Source organism: Acanthochromis polyacanthus, chromosome 1 (genome assembly GCF_021347895.1).
Source record: "Acanthochromis polyacanthus isolate Apoly-LR-REF ecotype Palm Island chromosome 1, KAUST_Apoly_ChrSc, whole genome shotgun sequence".
NCBI classification, from domain to species: domain Eukaryota; kingdom Metazoa; phylum Chordata; class Actinopteri; family Pomacentridae; genus Acanthochromis; species Acanthochromis polyacanthus.
Genome location: NC_067113.1, coordinates 55,726,991 through 55,744,315, shown reverse-complemented (window position 1 = coordinate 55,744,315; position 17,325 = coordinate 55,726,991). Strand labels below are relative to the sequence as shown.

The window sequence follows — 17,325 nt, the reverse complement described above, 5'->3', positions numbered from 1 at the left end:
GTATTGCCAGTGACCACCGATTTGCATTACAAATATGTGGCTTTCAGCAATGTTGTATTGTCTTATTTTGTGTGTTTGTTTGTTTGTTTTGGGAGTCAAGGATTGTATTATGAGTGTTCTTGAACATTGTTAAGTACAAGAATATGGTTTAAATGGCAAGCACCGCCCTGTTGGTGGATGCCATCTTATGATCAAGCGCTCCCAATGAGTCACCCGGCTACCGGCATGCACCGGGGTGACATTTTTTTGGAGGTGGGTGGGATTTTTTGAGAGGCGTTGCCGCAGCGCACGGATCGCACCAGGAATATATACCCGCAGTTTCCTCGCCCGTTTTCATACATTGCGCATTTTTGCTGCCGACCACAGCAGCTTCCAGAAGTTTTAAGGTATCCGAAGAAATAAAATAATAATAAGGACGCCATGGCTAACTACATCCATGTCCCCGACGAGGCTCCCGCTGTGCCCAAAATAGACGTGACAGTTGACGAGAGCGACTACCGACCCGGTGCACTGAAGCTCATCAAAGAGCTGAGACCGAGCTGGAAGCCGTCTGAGGTCAAAATGAAGGTACTGTTAAATTAACATTTTTCAACATTTAACCGTTTCTGTGCTCGTTTTTGTATCTTTAATAGCCATTTTGTCAGCGCGAAAGACGTTTAAAACCGCGGTTTTAGCTAGCAAGGTGCAAAACTCCGTTAGCTAGTGTGTCTTACGTAGTTACACGAAACTAGCTATCTAATTTAACCGCAAGCAGCTGAAAATAACGCGTTAATACCGCTATAAAATCGCTGTTTAACATTCTCAGACTCCTTAGGGTTAATGTTTTGCCTTTGCAAATTAAATATGCGTCAGCTCGGCCCAAGACAACGCACAGTGGGAGTTTCTGTTTGATTGCAAACCCAGGCCAGCCTGCTCCTCTGTATTACCTAGGACTCTGCCAAAGTGATAATGAAACACAGGCGCTTCCTTGAATTCATGAGGATGGCTGGGAGGGTGTCAAACATAGTGGTCACGGGGGAATATGTAGGTTATCTTAATTTTATAAAGGGACACTGGCAATTAAACGTGCATTGCTGTGGCTTTCTGTGCATTTGAGATTAAAACTAATCAGATAAAGGATGTTAATTGATCCATGAACATCAAATAGAACATATTACTAGACCTTGATGTATATTGGATTGTTTGTGTCAATGCACATAGTGATTTACTGATATCGTCATACCGGCTGATGTTCTCTTAGATGCATCTTAGATTTATGTTGAAAGGGGCAAATAATGTCATTGTTTGTAATTTTCAAGCAATGTTTTTCACAAACTAGTTAGTGAATTAACATGAAGTCACCATTTGACTCCGCACCACCATTTGCTCAGCCGTACTCTGCTACATGCGCTGCACAGAATGAAGTTGGAAGATGACACTGTTTCTAAATCATCTCAAACATCTGCTTCTGAATTATAGTCTGTAACAAGAAGAAAAAAGTTTTCATATTGGCACATATTGAGAAACATCAATGGCAATGCACACATATCTGTTATCAGCTGATGCTATGATCTGGTTAATGTATTGCATCATCCAAACAAACACTTTGACTTACATACAACCTTGTTAACTTCTAGAAGAAGCACAAATGACACATAGAGCATGGGTACTGATTATTCGCATAGGTGGATTAAAGAAATACCTGTCAGATTGTTGATTAACATTTTAAAGTTGACTAGTAACTACAGCCTGGGCACTTTTCTATATATATTTACCAACTTTTCATGACAAAAAAAAGAAAAGAGTAAATTATACTTAAGGTGATCGTATGCTCTGCTGTATTCTGCTCCAGGATGACACTGTTTTCCAAATTGTCTCAAGCATCTGTTTTATCTGTTTCATGTCCTGTAAGCAGAAGAAAACGGTTTTCATATCGGTACATATTGGGTAGCATATACGCGAATACCCATGTATCTGTGATAGGCTGGTATTAGGAGATGATACAAGCTGACTATTGTAATATATTATCCAAAGAAATACATTAACATGCATACAATAGTCGCAACTTCTAGAAGAAGCAGCAAAGAAAAAAAAAAGAGCACGTTTGTATATTTGTGATATAAAGTCACCCTGTAAGAGTGTTGAGTGGCATGTCTAAGTCAAAGTTGACTAGTCACTAGAGCCTGGCCGATACTCGATATACACCAACTTTTCTCGAGTAAAAAATTGAGTAAATTATACTTAAGTTGATCGTATGCTCAGCTGTACTCCACACTGTTTATAAATTGTCCTCAGCATCTTTTTCTGGATTAGAATAGAATAGTCCTGTAAGGAGAAATTTGCAATGTCACATATTTAAGAAGAGGAAATAGTTTACACATCAGCACATATTGGGCAACATTCACGCCAATACAAACATATCAGCTGATACTGTTAACTGATCAATGCTTTACGTCGTCCAAGGAAACCTTTTGACACAATATTCTTAACTTCTAGAGGAAACACAAATGACAAAAAGACACACATCTCTGGATTTTTTTTAATTTTTTTTTTACATCTGATTTAAAGTATGTGAACTGTTGATCATCTGCTGAGCTGTACTCTGCTACATATGCTGCAAAATGTTGAGCTTATTGTAAGAAATGTAGTCAGAGCTGCTTTGTTGGACAAACAATTTGATCACACTGTTGTTTTTTTTTAAATAATTCACAGCCGTTTTTCCATTTTATGTATTCTAAGAAGAAGAAAAAGTTTTCATATCAGCCATATGTGCCAGTGACAGACTGATATCATCTGATAATGTTGGCTTAATAATGTATTTCCATGTATTGTGTGTTATCCAAAGAAACACTTTGACTTGCATACAACATTACAGCCTGGACAAACAGCCTGGAGGGATATTTTCCTTTTCAGTCACCAGCTGGGGGTGTGGCTCTGCTTAGTAAACACAGCGAGGATGGAAGCTTGTCACATGCTCAGACAGCCACCCCTTCCCAGTATATTCATCAATGAGCGCAAAGTGGGAACTCAGCGAATGCCAGTCATTGCTTCCTTGTGCAAAATAAAATTCCAGACGGTCCTGGCGTTCCCAGTCAATCCCAGATTGAGTGAACAATTAGAGCTGGTATGTTGGCCTCTCATCATAATCTCTCCAGCTTCACAGCAGAGACGACTCCGCTTAAATCAGCCATATTTTTCGAGGCTACATTAATTCCGCCTTCCTTTAATGCAGTTTGCCAGATCCCGACTCTTCTCAGAAGTTATATAATACTCAAAACAATGTAGGTTTTCAGGCACAGTACTTAAATAGCATTGTGTGGATGGTCCCACTGTCATTTCAGAGTAGGCGTTAACTTAAGGACAAATTGTGATTATTCCCATATTCACCTGTTCTCTACTTTTTTCTCTGTCTACAGTTTTTCACAGATGGAATCACCAATAAATTACTTGGCTGCTACGTGGGTGCGGTCATGCAGGATGTGGTTCTGGTCCGTATTTATGGCAACAAAACAGAACTCCTGATCGACCGAGAAAACGAAGTGAAAAGTTTTAGAGTGCTCCACACGCACCGCTGTGCTCCACGCCTTTACTGTACCTTCAACAACGGCCTGTGTTACGAATTTCTGCAAGGAACCGCCCTGGAGCCCGAGGACATCCGCAGCCAGCCTGTTTTCAGGTAAAGAGAAGTGCTTGTTGTTCAGAGAGCACTCTTTTAGGTGTTTGCACAATGTTATTAGAGGTGTGTCACCCATCACTAACATCCTGAGGCTTCATATGCAAACTTAGCACACAGTGACTCACAAAACAGCATGTTAAATGTGCTTGACTGGTTTAATGTGCGTGTTTTGGATGCATCATCTCTGATTTTGTGCTCCCACCTTGCAGGTTAATAGCCCGGCAGTTGGCAAAGTACCATGCCATCCATGCCCATAACGGCTGGGTACCACAGTCTGACTTGTGGCTGAAGATGGGCAAGTACTTCGCTCTCATCCCAAAGTACTTCAAGGACCCTGAGCAAAATGCCAGGTGAGGTCACACAGCAAATCAGAGTCCCAGAGATGTGCCAGATCCTTAGATGTTTATCAGGCAGAACTTTCCCTGAGGCCCTTTAAATGTTTTCAAATGGAGAACAGAGCAACGCTTTGCATAACCAGCTTACCAGCTGAACATAGGAGTTGAAAGTGCAAAATAGCTTTGAGGGCAATCTGAATTTGATTGTAATATTGTACTCTTAACACTGTTCTGAATTGAAGTTACATTGAACTAATGGTAAACATCCAAATATGTTGCTTATTTGGTTCTTACAGAAGGCTTTCTTAAGAAAATGAAGCTATATTCACTTCTTTGGGATCATATAGTACTGCCTCATGTACATTTCTGTTATCTCACAGTGAAACATTTTGACCTTGTACCTCTGCTATCAGTGAGTCATGAATGATTTCAGGATCTTGCACCCGCATGACAAGAGAGTATTCATTATCATACTTTGTCTGTCCGAGGAAGTACGTGGAACTCCTTACATCACCTCAGCGGGTTTATTTTACTGCTGTGACGTTTCTGAGAATTGATAAGTGTGTGTATCTATAAAGTGTAAAACATAAAGAGCAACCCCTTTGGAAATAGAAAACATAGTTTGTTTATGCTGAAATCTACAAAAAGGAGGTGTCCTGCAACATGTGTGGTTTGGCTTGTGGTTATCGTTTCTTCGGAAACGCTGGCACCACTGATTAAAAAAAAAAAAAAAAAAAAAAAAAAATGCTTTGGCAATAACAGCCTCCTTTGTGTATATTGGCACCAAAAATGAATCCAAAACAAAGATTCACATGTGTGCTGTTGATTTCTATTGAGGTCAGCCTTCTTGATGATACCACTAATGGAGAAGCGCTCATGAAGATTTAAGGATTAAATCACCTGCGGCATCCTGAAGGTCACACAAACTAAAGCCAAAAGCAGACAGGTGGACCTCCTTCACCCATATGGACTGAATCCAGCTTTGTCCCACTTTGTTGCACAGTTTTTTTTTTTTCATTTTCATCTCCCTGTGCCCCGATCATCTCCTGCACGTGGGAAAAAAACACAAGCAGAAGAAGGCGGCTTAATTATTGATGTAGATTTTGTTAATGTTTCCCCATGTCTTAGTCATTTTAACCCTTTGAACCACAAGCAGTTTCTGTACATTTTTTTCCCATCATCACATTTTTACTCGGTGTAGCCTCATTTTTCACTACAATATAAAGTCCTGCACTTCTAAGGAAACAGAACAACCATGGCTATAAGTAGAGAGAACTCAGAATGTGTTTGGAGCTGTCAAACAAAGCTATAATGCCAGAAATTATAAATACACTAGAGATGAGTTTCTTTATTAATTTTACAAAAATTCAAAGAAACACACCTGGAATAAACATGTACAAGATTTTTGAAGTGCCAACCGCTACTACCAGGACTGGAAAAAATGGTGTCTCTACATGTTCTCGATAATGCGCTGATAATTGGTTTTCATTCTTGCCACTTCTCTGTTCTGTGTAAACACAGTCTGCGGTTCAGCTTAAAAATACCTCAGAATTTTTGTCATGTGAGTGTTGGTCACAGCAGACTGAATTATTGCTTCTTATTTTCACTTTTTTGACAGACACTGCTTCGTATAAATGGTTTGTTTTTGGCTCATTTTTAAATGAGCCCTGTAGAATAAAGTGATTTAAATTAAGTATGATTTGAAGCTTAGATTTGATTCAGTTTTCTGACAAATTTGCACACAAATGAGTAGTTCAAGGACTGTTGGAATGTGAAGATTCTTCTTGTTTTTATAGTTTTTAGTTCAGAAAAGTGGTGTCATTTTGATGTTTTGTTTTTTTTAACGGAGAAAACCTTTCAGCCTATTAAGTTCTAAATTAACTAAAACATCTTGATAGTGTAGCACTGTATGGGATTTTGTGTCATATATTTGAATTTTGTGTTATTAGTGATGAAATTACTGTCACAATAGACTGTAAGTTGTTGTGGATTAGCTCAGGTTTTTTTTAAGAACATCTTTTCCTGCAGTTGAAAAATTGTGAAGATTTCAGCGTTGGTAAAATCTTATCATTCTTTTCAGAAATGTTTCCTTTGTGCTCAAATGAGGTTCTTGTGACACCCAGCTTTTGTTGTGTTGTCACGCTTGGCATTATTGAGACTTGTGGTGTGAATGTATCTGCAGTTAAATGGACCAGCGATTACATAAATATGTAAATGTATGTGCCCAGATAATGCATTTGTCTGCAAATGAGTATGATTTATTTTTCTCCCATCTCTACCAATGCTTTCTGTTTCTAGTTCCATACTCTTTTCTTTTCCTGTCTACTTTCAGGTTCCTCTTACTGATTTATCTTCCTCCATCTGCTATTCTGTTGATGCTACTAATACACCTACTTCTTCCTAATGTGATCACTTTCTTGCCCTCTCTGCCCCCTGCAGGTTTAACATGGAGGTTCCCAGCCCACAGTGCCTCCGAGAAGAGCTGGTGTGGCTCCAGCAGAGGCTGTCGTTGCTGGGCTCGCCTGTAGTTCTCTGCCACAACGACCTGCTGTGTAAAAACATCATATACAACGAGGCAGCAGGTGAGTATGAACTGCAGAAGTGCAGTCTTAGACATTACCCGTGTGACTGATTTGTGTCGTAGTGTGATCTGCGGTGGTTCCTTTGCTCAGGTAGGAATGCATTACCTGGACTTCCTCAACCCTAGTCACATGCTTCACTCATTGTCGGTGTTTGCATCGGGCTGCAGGCGGAGAATTAGAACGGTCGGACAAGAAAATCCAGTCTGTTAAGACTTTACACTGAATGTTTTGGCACATGCAGTTAAATTTTGGGACTAAATAATGTAGAACTGGCTGAAATTGGCCAGCACCTTCTATTTTGGGAATGCGAAGATCTATTACGGTAAATAAATGCAAGCTAGTGCAGAAGTGGATTTAAATTTGTCTGAGTCGTTCTAATTCTGTGCTGAAAACTTAAAATTTTATGCTAAAACAGACAGTGTCATTGCGTCATACCACATACTCAGTTTTATTGGCAGCACATGTTTTCTTTTTGGTGCTGTAGCCATTTTTTTTCATGGTATGAATGTCGAGCAGCCTGTCCTCAGGTGAACTTAGTTTTGCACTTTAATTAAAGCAGCCTGTGAGGGTAGTCAGGAAACTGTGCTAGTCATTGTCTTTGTAGCAGATGAATGACATGGTAAACGGATAAGAAAGACTTAACAAGCCGGGAAAAGAGGATAGTACGGGTTTATATATATGTATGTGGGAGGTGGGCGGGGGTGTCTAAGGGAGGGTTTATGAGCTGTCAGCCTCCTCGTCATTTTGCGACGAGGGGCGAGGCCCTTCTCACAGCTCCTTGTGTCTAGCCTTTCTCCCATAGGAATGACAGCTGAGGCTGTGGCTGCCCAGCGCCGCCCTGCCCTGGGGAGGCAATGGAGAGACAAACCTCACTCACAGTCGGCTCTGAGGGCCCTCGCATAGTCTGCCCACTGCTCAGGCTAATCGGGATGAGCAGCAGTAGGAACCACGTACCTACATATTACCCTCCAATGCTACTCCAGTTGACATCTTATTGCTAGACTACCTACAATGCTGGTTAATACACAGCTGTTTGTACAGTTTACTCTTACTGTGAGCAACTGAGCACCGTCCAAAGGCCTGAATTGCAAGGTTACTTGTCTTTACGCTGCAGTTTTTCCTCTCGAAGCATTAATATTATTATAACTGTGAAAATCATATAATTAAAAGACTATATTGGTATGGTGTTCCCTATTTATTTTGTCAATAAACCCCATGAAAAGATCAAGACCAACACTGAATTAACAAGTGTTACCTGTGTAGCCAAAACACTATTTATGGCTTATTCCTCTGTGCCGTACAGCTCCACTGTTGTCCAGGGACGGTTAACAATGCACCAGTGAGCTGCACTGGCTCACTCGGGGAAATGTTCCTTGATGTTATGATCAACACACACAATGTAGTTTATTTTGAGTCAATACTACATCCACTGTCCAGCTGCTATAAATACCAAAGTGTGTGTTTATCCACAGCCTCTGTAAATTCACTTAGCATTTGCTAAGACTGCAGTTCTCAGCTGTTTTGGGAAAACATTGAGCCTTTTTAAATGTAAGTTTACATTTACAACACCTTTTTAAAGCTCTGTCTTTAGTAGGAATGGCTGACAAGGACAGGGAAGTTGGAAAGCATTAGGTGACTGTTAAACTAGTGGTGGATTCTGATCTTTTCATAGGAATACTTGACATTCATACTACAGAATATGATTAACTTTTATACTTTCACACTCTGAACCTCAAGCAGTTTGCTCCTGTTATATTTGTACTCATTGTGGGTCATTTTTCCTTGCAATATAAAGTCCTGCACCTCTATGGAAACAGCATTTAAAAATGTCTTTTGTTCAGTTAGATGCAAAAAATCTAAAACAAACAAAATGTAAAGTTGGATTTGTTTGACTAAACTTCTTTCGCTGAGGTAGATATTTCACCACTTACATTTTTAATTTGTTTGCATACTTATCCTATCTGCTCTGTATAAACACACCCTGAAGTTCAGCTGAAAGGTTTCTGAATTTTTGAGGCATGACTTTTGGTCACATTTGAGTCACTAATGGATTCACTGATGGAACGAGCAGTTTAGATTTTTTTTTTTTTTTTTTTTTTTTAACACACAAACTGTATGTTGCAATCAGCCTATTTTTGGAAACTTTTTAAATGACACTTGTAGAATTAAGTGAATTTGATGTAATATGATTTTAAGCTTAGTTTTGGACCATTTACCTGATCAAACATGTGGCAAATTAGTAGTTTACTGACTTTCAGAAAGGTGATTGTCTCTATTGTGACAGTTCATGGCTCTGATAAATGATGTGCTAAAGCCCAGCAACAACACGGGGTTCAGAGGGTTAAAGCTGAAACATAATTTCTGCAAAGTCAAAGGGAAATATTTTTGCCAAACCACCCTGACGTTTCTAGGTAACTGCTGCTCCCCAGGGACTCAAAGTGCACACCTGCAGAGTCTAATTTGAATCTGTGGTTCTGCATATCAAAGAAATGTTGGCTGGCTTTATCCAGTATCAGTGGAATTCACCTCACATGCCCCTGCAGGGAGTGTCCTCAAAGTTCTGAACATTCAGTACTCACTAAAGCAGTATAAACAAAGTACAAGTAAGGTAATATATAGACCTTATGTAGAGACAAGTTTCCATGCAAAATGTATGCATGTTTGCAAACTTGCAGATTTGTTTCAGGCAACAACTCAGTACTTCTGTGTGGAAGCATTGTTGAATAAAAACGAGAATCGATATGGATTTTCTCCAAGACCACTCCTACAAGTTGCAACCACAGTGGAATGGACACCACAAAGGAGTCTTAGATCCCAGCCATAATTATTGTATTTCTGACCGCGCCCACTCAACTCGTCTAAAGCGTTGTCGTCGTTAACGCAGTCACTGTCTTCCACTGCATTTACAGCCTTTTGTTGAGCAGGCATGAAAGGAAACTGAATAGCTTCCATGCTGTTTCCTGTCACTTCTGCTCAGCTGTAGCTGCTGAAACCACTTTACTGCCGAATGTGACAGCAAAGAGGCCACCACTTCCCGTATTGATGAACCCATAAACATTAGAGGTTTTTTTTTCTTTCATTATTTTTCCGAAGACGCTATTAGAAGTCTCAACGAGGGCTTTTCTTTTTGCCTCTCAGCCTCCATCACAGGCTGCTCGTCTCACTTTACTCATATGTTTTTAAAGACAATAAAAAAAACAAAACATTAAACTCGGTTCCTAAGGCCAAAAAAAAAAAACCTAAAAAATTTGCAGATGGGAAGCCTTTCAAAGATTCTGTCATTAGCAGAAGCAGCAGAGATGTCATGCTATTGGACGCACGGCAGGCCAATAGTAAGGGAGCATTGGAGGGGGAGTGTTGTGAGAAGGGAAGTTTGAAGGGTCAGGGGGAGGGACGTTTGGGAGTTTTTGGCAGCACGGCCTGATGTTTCGACACTGTGCGTGAGAGAGAGTGGATAAAAGACAAAATGTGTCAGTGAGAGAGAGCGTGAGCATGTGTGAAAGATGTGTTTGCCCCAACCTTTTCATCTGCTGCACAGGGGGGCTATAGCCACTGCCCGGAGGTGTTCAGTTGTGTCCCGCTAGGACCTACACGCCGGCTGGTAACCCACCTCATAGTGTCTTTCTCTGTAGTCCAGCACCACCTGAAAAACTAATGTTCCATATGTTAGGGCGAACACATTAGCAGCCAAGGCCATTAAATGTACTGTTTTTTTTTCTTTTCCTAAATTCTACTTCTTGTTCTCTGTACGAGACCGGGCTTGTGAAAGTAAGGGTTTGTATTTTGAGATCGCCCGCATTTGTCGCTAAATGCCTCTTTTGTTCTTCGTCATTGTGGACACCTCGCTTTTTCTGTGGCCCACAAACGCACTGAGACAGCAACACATTCTTTGACCTTCCCCCGCCCTGCTTGAACATCAGATTTACAAAATTATAAGCAGCTGTAATCCTCTGGCAGTGAACTAGACACAATAGACGCAAGCAGTCGACAGCCATATGAGACCCGTTTGAAAAGTGTGTTAGTGTGTATCTAAGAGCTTTTCAGTTATTATTATCATCAGGTACGTTGTTTTCTGCAAGTCAACACATTTTTAAAGGAGTGCGTCAAATACTGTGTTGCTGTGCATTTGCTTTGGCACCATCCTTTCCTGAAATCTGCTTTTTGTTTCCTCTTTGTTCTTCTGCTATTGTTTCCTTGTTTTTCTTTTGTCTTCAAAACATACTTTGGCCTTCGCCATTTGTCCTTAATTCTTTGCATGCGTCCAAAACAAATACTCTCCGAACAGCCAGCTCAACTCGTGTGTGTGTGTGTGTGTGTGTGTGTGTGTGTGTGTGTGTGTGTGTGTGTGTGTGTGTGTGTGTGTGTGTGTGTGTGTGTGTGTGTGTGTGTGTGTGTGTGTGTGTGTCATCACGGTTTGCATATTTTTCATCCTAGTTAATATCCCAGCTGCTTATTCTGTGGTTTCCTGGAGAACGACTGATAACTCCGTCTTTATAGCTGATAACTAACTGTTAAGTTCCCACTTTTATGCATCACTTTAGCTGTAAACTTTCCCTAAATTACTTAAAAGGGGCTTTCATTGTGAATATACATGTTTCTAATTCCTAAGTGTCTGCTTGTTTATGCATTTTTTTTTGTGTGGAAGAAGCATTTGTCAGCATTTCTTTCCAGACCAAAACCTCTCAATGTGTCCGTCTTAATTTCCCATATTTATTTTGTTCTCTACATTCTACTTCCCTCAAAATGCAAACCCCTACTCCTTGCCCCTACAATCTGCTAACTAGCCAGCCATTCCAGTCAGACATGATGAAAATTAGGGTATAAGATGAGAAAGCCTTGACATTCTGAGTTATCAAAGGGAAAACACAACATAATCATTTTATGTTTGCTTCTCGTGTCTCTCTCTAAACGACGCTGCGTCTATTCCCAGGCAACGTAAAGTTCATTGACTACGAGTACGCTGGGTACAATTACCAAGCCTTTGACATTGGGAACCATTTCAATGAGTTTGCTGGTGAGTGTAACTTTTACTGCTTGATATGTTTTTTTTGTTGTTTTTTTAAGTGAGTATTTATGCATTTTTAGCTCAATTATGGCTTAAATGTGCACGTTTTTATGTTGCTAGGCCTGAACGAAGTGGACTATAGTCACTACCCAGGTCGGGCCTTCCAGCTGCAGTGGCTTCGCTCTTACCTGGAGGCCTATAAGGAGCACAAAGGTCAGGGCAGCGAAGTTACTGACAGAGAGGTGGAGGTTCTCTATGTCCAAGTCAACCAGTTTGCCCTGGTAAGTTTTTGTGTTGGACCTACAGCTGTATAATTTACCTTTACTGCAACCACTGTTTTCTACCTCTTCCTTTGTGGTTCTTGGGGGAGTCGCACTGCGTTTTGTTCTCAAGTTTGTATTGGACAGGTGTTCAGCTGATTCAAAGACAGCTGATAATGTAGTTTAGACCATCTGTTCACTTATGCACAAAACACAGCCAGTGTAAAATTTAAAAATGGTGCTTCAGTGTCTCATATTTTACACATAATTCATGTATATTTTTATTTATGATATGGTTTTTCATGTCCTTTAGAAGGTGCTGGAATAATTTACTCCTATGCTAAAATTCAAGCAAAACTTTCACCATTGAAGGCTTGCTGTGTGTGGGAAGAAATAGCAGGTGGTGTGACAATTATTTCCAAAGTTGTACGTCATTAACTACATTTGATTATAGTGAGGTTTATCTGCAGCTGTGTTGCCTTTGTGGTTTAATCTTGAATATGTACGACCAAGACAGTGAGTGACTGAGTGTATTTAGGGCCACCACATCCTCATAATGTACATCTATATATTCATATATTTTAAGTATTTTCTCAATAAATGACCATATGAACCAGCATGAACATACAGTAGCTTAGAAAAGATGGGTTTTATCAATAAGTAAGTAAAGATGATGATTTTTAGCAATATATTTGCATGTTGTTGATGTGAAGTTGTGATCATACTGACAGGCCAGTAAATGGCCCTATGTCCCAGATGTGTTATCAGAAGCCATTTGTCAAGTGAGTGCCAATTTACAAAGGAACTGTAAGACCGTAATCTCAGAATCATTCATGGTTAAATGTGTTTGTTCTTTTTGTGTCAATACTTGTTGAGGTGCCTTGAGGGCAGTGAAGTCTGATAGGAAACAGCTGGTAAAGTAAACTGGATCAGAAAAATACAACACGAATGTTAAACTAACATTTTTGAGAAGTTAGTAACTCTTGGATTATAAACCAGCATTGACACACTAAGCTAATTATGTGTTATGTTGTTAGTTTTGCTTTATAATTTCTCTACAGTGCCCTTTCTCAGTAATAGTCCAAAGTAAAGTATTGAAACTTGCAGGGTACAGTTCAGTCCGGAGGCCTTGTTCCGAGTAGATTTTCCAGCCTGCTTCCAGGTGTTGGGTCAGCGAGCACAGATTATAGAGCGATGTGGGCCATAAACTACCTGCTCTGAATACGACAGCAGGATGTTTGTGCTGGTACGGGTGGCACTCTGTAAGCCTCGGCGCTCTCCCCAGAGCCACACTCTGCTGCCTTGTTTACCGTCGAGAGGAAAAGCAGGGCAGCGTGGAGGATGGGCAAGTTGAAGCAATTGTGTTTGTGTGTCAGCCATTTGTTGTTGTTGCCATAGCGCTTCTGCTGGCTTTGTGTATGCTTGAGTGAGCTGTGTTGGGTAATTAGAAACGACATTTGGTTCAAGACTGCTGGGCGGCGGTGGGTCAGGCGGTGGAACAGGTTGTCCAGTTATCGGAGGGTTGATGGGGACCTGGCCTGGTCTCTCTGCTGCCATTCATGTCTGTTTTAATGGATGGATGAGAGGCACAAATTGTAAACTACTTTGTAAACCACCAAGACAAATAGTATTTGTATTCATTATTGTAGATTAATACTGAAGATTAACACTTTTATTTTTTACAACATAACTCCATATGTATTCTTTTATAGTTGTGATGTCTTCATATTAATCTACAATGTGTAAAATAATTCAATACAAACCACTGAATGAGAAGGTTTGTCTGGTCGTGTATATGCTAATCATATGCTAATCATTTCCATCTCCTCCTACCTCTGTCCTCTGTTTCTAGGCATCTCACTTCTTCTGGGGTCTCTGGGCGCTGATTCAGGCCAAATTCTCCACCATCGACTTTGACTTTTTGGGGTATGTTGCCATCTTACATGAAACTTACAAACTCCGTCAGACACTTGGTTGTTTTGCTTTTGCTCTGCAGACTCCAGTGATTTAATCAAAATCTTGAAAGTATCTAGGGGATGTTATTTTTAAAAGATTACAGCAGAAACTGTACAAACAAGAAGAATTGGCTGATTTTCTTCTGGAAATTTAGCTATATCTTTAAATTTCTTCATAACTACTTTTTTTTTCTATAGCTGTCATTTATAATATTTCCAAAATTAAACACCAAAAGTTTGTTCTAACCAGCTTATTGGTGTCACTGAAAGCCATTAGTGCATCATCCATTACAGTATCAGTCAGAAACTGTAAAAACGGAGTCACCAGATTTTCTACTTTCCAGTGGTATTTGAACTACTCATCGAAGCCGTGCTGTTTCTTCAAAATCACTTTTTTCTGCATATCTCATTTACAAAAATGCCAAAATTTAGGTTTGTTCTAACCAGATTCAGTATAACACTCAAAATTCTGTGCTCTTTGACGTCACTGAAGAGCCAGTAGTGACTCAGCTGTGACTGGCAGTCCTGTGACAAAAATTCAGGGACTTTTCAGCTGATGTGCAGGCATTGTTTACACAAAACAAATAAGAGACGAGTATGGAAAAGTTTTTTTTTTAAAATGTAAGCTTTTTGTAAATGTTGAATCCAGGATTTTTTCATTTTTGTAGATAAATAATTGAAGAAATGCATCTTTAGTTTGCTCTTTTTAATGATTTATGGTATTATTACTCTGTCATACTGCGTAGTAGGCAGCTTTCAGACACTGATTGGTGTTCCGAGGGTTAAGAACAAAATGTTAAGTATCCAGATGGATGTTATCTGGCATTTGAGGATACAGTTTCCTTTCTGTTTTTTGTTACTGAACTGGTTCATACATTTTTCTCTTGCTGACGCTGCCGTTCTGTGCTCCTCTACTCTCAGATATGCAGTCTTGCGCTTCAACCAGTACTTCAAGATGAAACCAGAAGCGACTGCACTGAACTTACCTGAATAAAAAGCCCCCCGCTGCCCCTCACCACCTCCTCCTCCTCCAGCTCTTCCTCTCATCCGACCTGCTCTGCGGCTCCCACGACGACTGCAGAGCGCCCTCTAGAGGTCCGTGTTGAGAAGAGCCACACTGAGAGTCCTGTTCAGTTCCCAAAGGTCCGGTCTAACATCTCGATTTTATTTAAAGACCGACCGCACCGCAGTCTTATCCATCATCTGCAGACACACATTTGCTAACCAGGATTTAGCCCAAATTTGCGGGCGTGTGTGACAGACATATTTGAGCCCCGCTTTAATGTGAAGCCCACACGGCTAAATTATTGTGATGATTTCCGTTTTACTAATATGAACTCGGATATTAATGTGACATCATTTGTGAGCAGCTCAGATCACTGTAAGCAGCGAGGCAGATGAGAAATAGCAACATGTATGATATGTAGCCCAAAAAAACCCCACAAAATCTGCCTGCCTGGACGTACCTTCCTCATTATGCACATAGATGGGGGAAAGCTTTGAGAGCCAGTGCAGTTAAAGACCAAATTCTTACAAAAAAAGTAACACAAAGCCCGCTTTGTTCGCTGAGGATGAAAAAAATACAAATGCCGACATGGAAAAGGCCAGTGCTGCCCTGTAATCCCATGTGATACACCGTGAAGGGGGAAAAAAAAACAAATCTCGTGGCCTGCCCTGGTGACTCTTGTTTCCACCCTTATTTTCTCTGTGCATGCATGGGTGGTGCACCAGAATAGTCGTGTAGTCATCGTTGCCGTGTAGCCGGGTGAGGGTAGAAACACGGCGAGCGTTCTTTTGTTTACTTCCAGCCTCCTCCTCGAGTCGAGACGCTCCGGGGGGAGGGGGCGGGATTTTCACTGTAACGTAGGTTTCATGTTTTGTTTTTGACACTGCATCTCGCTGAAATTTGAACATTCCTCGTTCAAATCGGTAGGTTTGGTCGAGCTCTCCGTTGTAGGTCAGCAGCGTCGGGGTCTTAATTCACTGTAAGCCACGCTGTTCTACACAAGACCAAACCTGCGGGAACGTTTTGGAATCATAAAACACTGCTGTTCAGCTTTTGAACCGACGACTGACCATTTTATACACGTAGACTCACTAATGTGTGTTATTAAATGTGATGCGTCCTTACTGACGGTCAGAGCCGCTGTCGGCATTCATCCTTTTAATGTTTAGTTTAATGGTTTGGAGAAAAATGTAGACATTTGGAGCGAAATTTGGTTAAGCGAGATAAAGCGCGTCGTCTTCTCTCAGTACTTGCACTTGATTATTCACCTTTGAACCTTTTGTGTTGATCGTAGATGTTTTTAAAAGGAACTTTAGGAAGCCTTTTAGAAATGAACACAATCTCTTGGTTGTTTAACAAGCCTACACCAAAGTGCTGACATCTGTTTTTTCTGCTTGCACACTGTATCATTTTGTTGAAGAGAATTAGAAGGACATAGATTTGTAGTGACGGCTTTTGTTCTTCATTTACATTGAAGGTCTTTGAGAGCGTTGGGAGCACAAAAAAAAAATCCCAAAATAGCTAAAATTGCTTCACATAAATGCAGAGAAGGATTTTTTTTTCTTGTTTACTCCAAAACAAACTGACAGAGCTCCATGAAGAGACCGTTACCAACAACAATCTGTGCTGTCCGCTTATGTTCACGCTGCTGCACTGTAGTAAGGAGTAGATATCGGAGGGTTCATCTGCCTGCGTGCCTGTGAAAGCTTTTCTTTTATACTGACGGTAGTGAATTCTGAAGGTCAGACCTGTTCGTTATCACCCATCTGGTGTTTTTCATGTCAGGGGATTTACGACAGAAGAAGCAGTCGGACCTAATGTTGGACTTCTGTGCAAATAATATAGAAACTTGATGGGAAAAAGTTTAAATCACCGGTTTGAGTTCTGATGGTGGAAAAGTTTAAAGGTGTCTGTGGAAGATTTTTTTTCTTTTTTTTGCGTGCACGGTTAGACTAAGTTTACACAACCTTAATGTACTCTATCAAATTCAACTTCACATAATCTAAAGTACTGAAATTATACTGGTAGAATATTTCATGTAGGTTTATTTTTTGACTATCTGGAACAAATGTGTTGGTATTTAACAGTCTGTCTTTCAAATCTCTTTGGCCACTGTAGCATATGTTTATATGTACATTAAACAAATGTAATAATATCGTTGCTTGTTCTCAAATGTGAATTAATGTACATAGAGGGAGTTCTCTTTTTTTTGTTTTTTGTTTTCTAAAAGTTGCATTCAAGTGAATAAGAGGTGAAACTGGAAAACGAAATGTAAATATGCTTTAAAAAATAAAGTTTATTTACGCTTATGTGTGTTCGCCGTGTCTTTAGTTTTATTCACTCGGTCTATGAGTTCAAGTCATATCGTTAAAATTTAAATTTGATACATTCAGTAAACACCAAAATAGCATTAATATATTTTTCGGCATTCACCACTTAATTCATTTTGAGGGGAACAGCGCCCCCCTGGCTGACTGTTTTAACAGCTTGCTGCTGTGGTCAAAGATGGTATTGCAGCCTGACGGAG

At 40.2% G+C, this 17,325-nt stretch overlaps 1 protein-coding gene across 1 annotated transcript; it reads left to right on the top strand.

The window, feature by feature from the left end:
* Positions 1-249: 249 nt before the first annotated feature.
* Positions 250-17,107, top strand: etnk1 (ethanolamine kinase 1). The gene is made up of 8 exons (XM_022217950.2): positions 250-567; positions 3,396-3,655; positions 3,865-4,005; positions 6,430-6,572; positions 11,503-11,586; positions 11,698-11,858; positions 13,690-13,763; positions 14,714-17,107. The coding sequence occupies exons 1-8, from the start codon at positions 421-423 to the stop codon at positions 14,784-14,786; spliced, it is 1,083 nt and encodes a 360-aa protein (XP_022073642.1). The 5' UTR covers positions 250-420; the 3' UTR covers positions 14,787-17,107.
* The last annotated feature ends 218 nt before the right edge of the window (positions 17,108-17,325 follow it).

What these genes read in the sequence shown, in the direction of transcription:
- etnk1 (XM_022217950.2), top strand. Translation starts at nt 421, where the DNA reads ATGGCTAACTACATCCATGTCCCCGACGAGGCTCCCGCTGTGCCCAAA. An exon ending in CGTCTGAGGTCAAAATGAAG is followed by an intron (nt 568 to 3,395) that starts GTACTGTTAAAT and finishes CTCTGTCTACAG; the next exon opens with TTTTTCACAGATGGAATCAC. An exon ending in CGCAGCCAGCCTGTTTTCAG is followed by an intron (nt 3,656 to 3,864) that starts GTAAAGAGAAGT and finishes CCCACCTTGCAG; the next exon opens with GTTAATAGCCCGGCAGTTGG.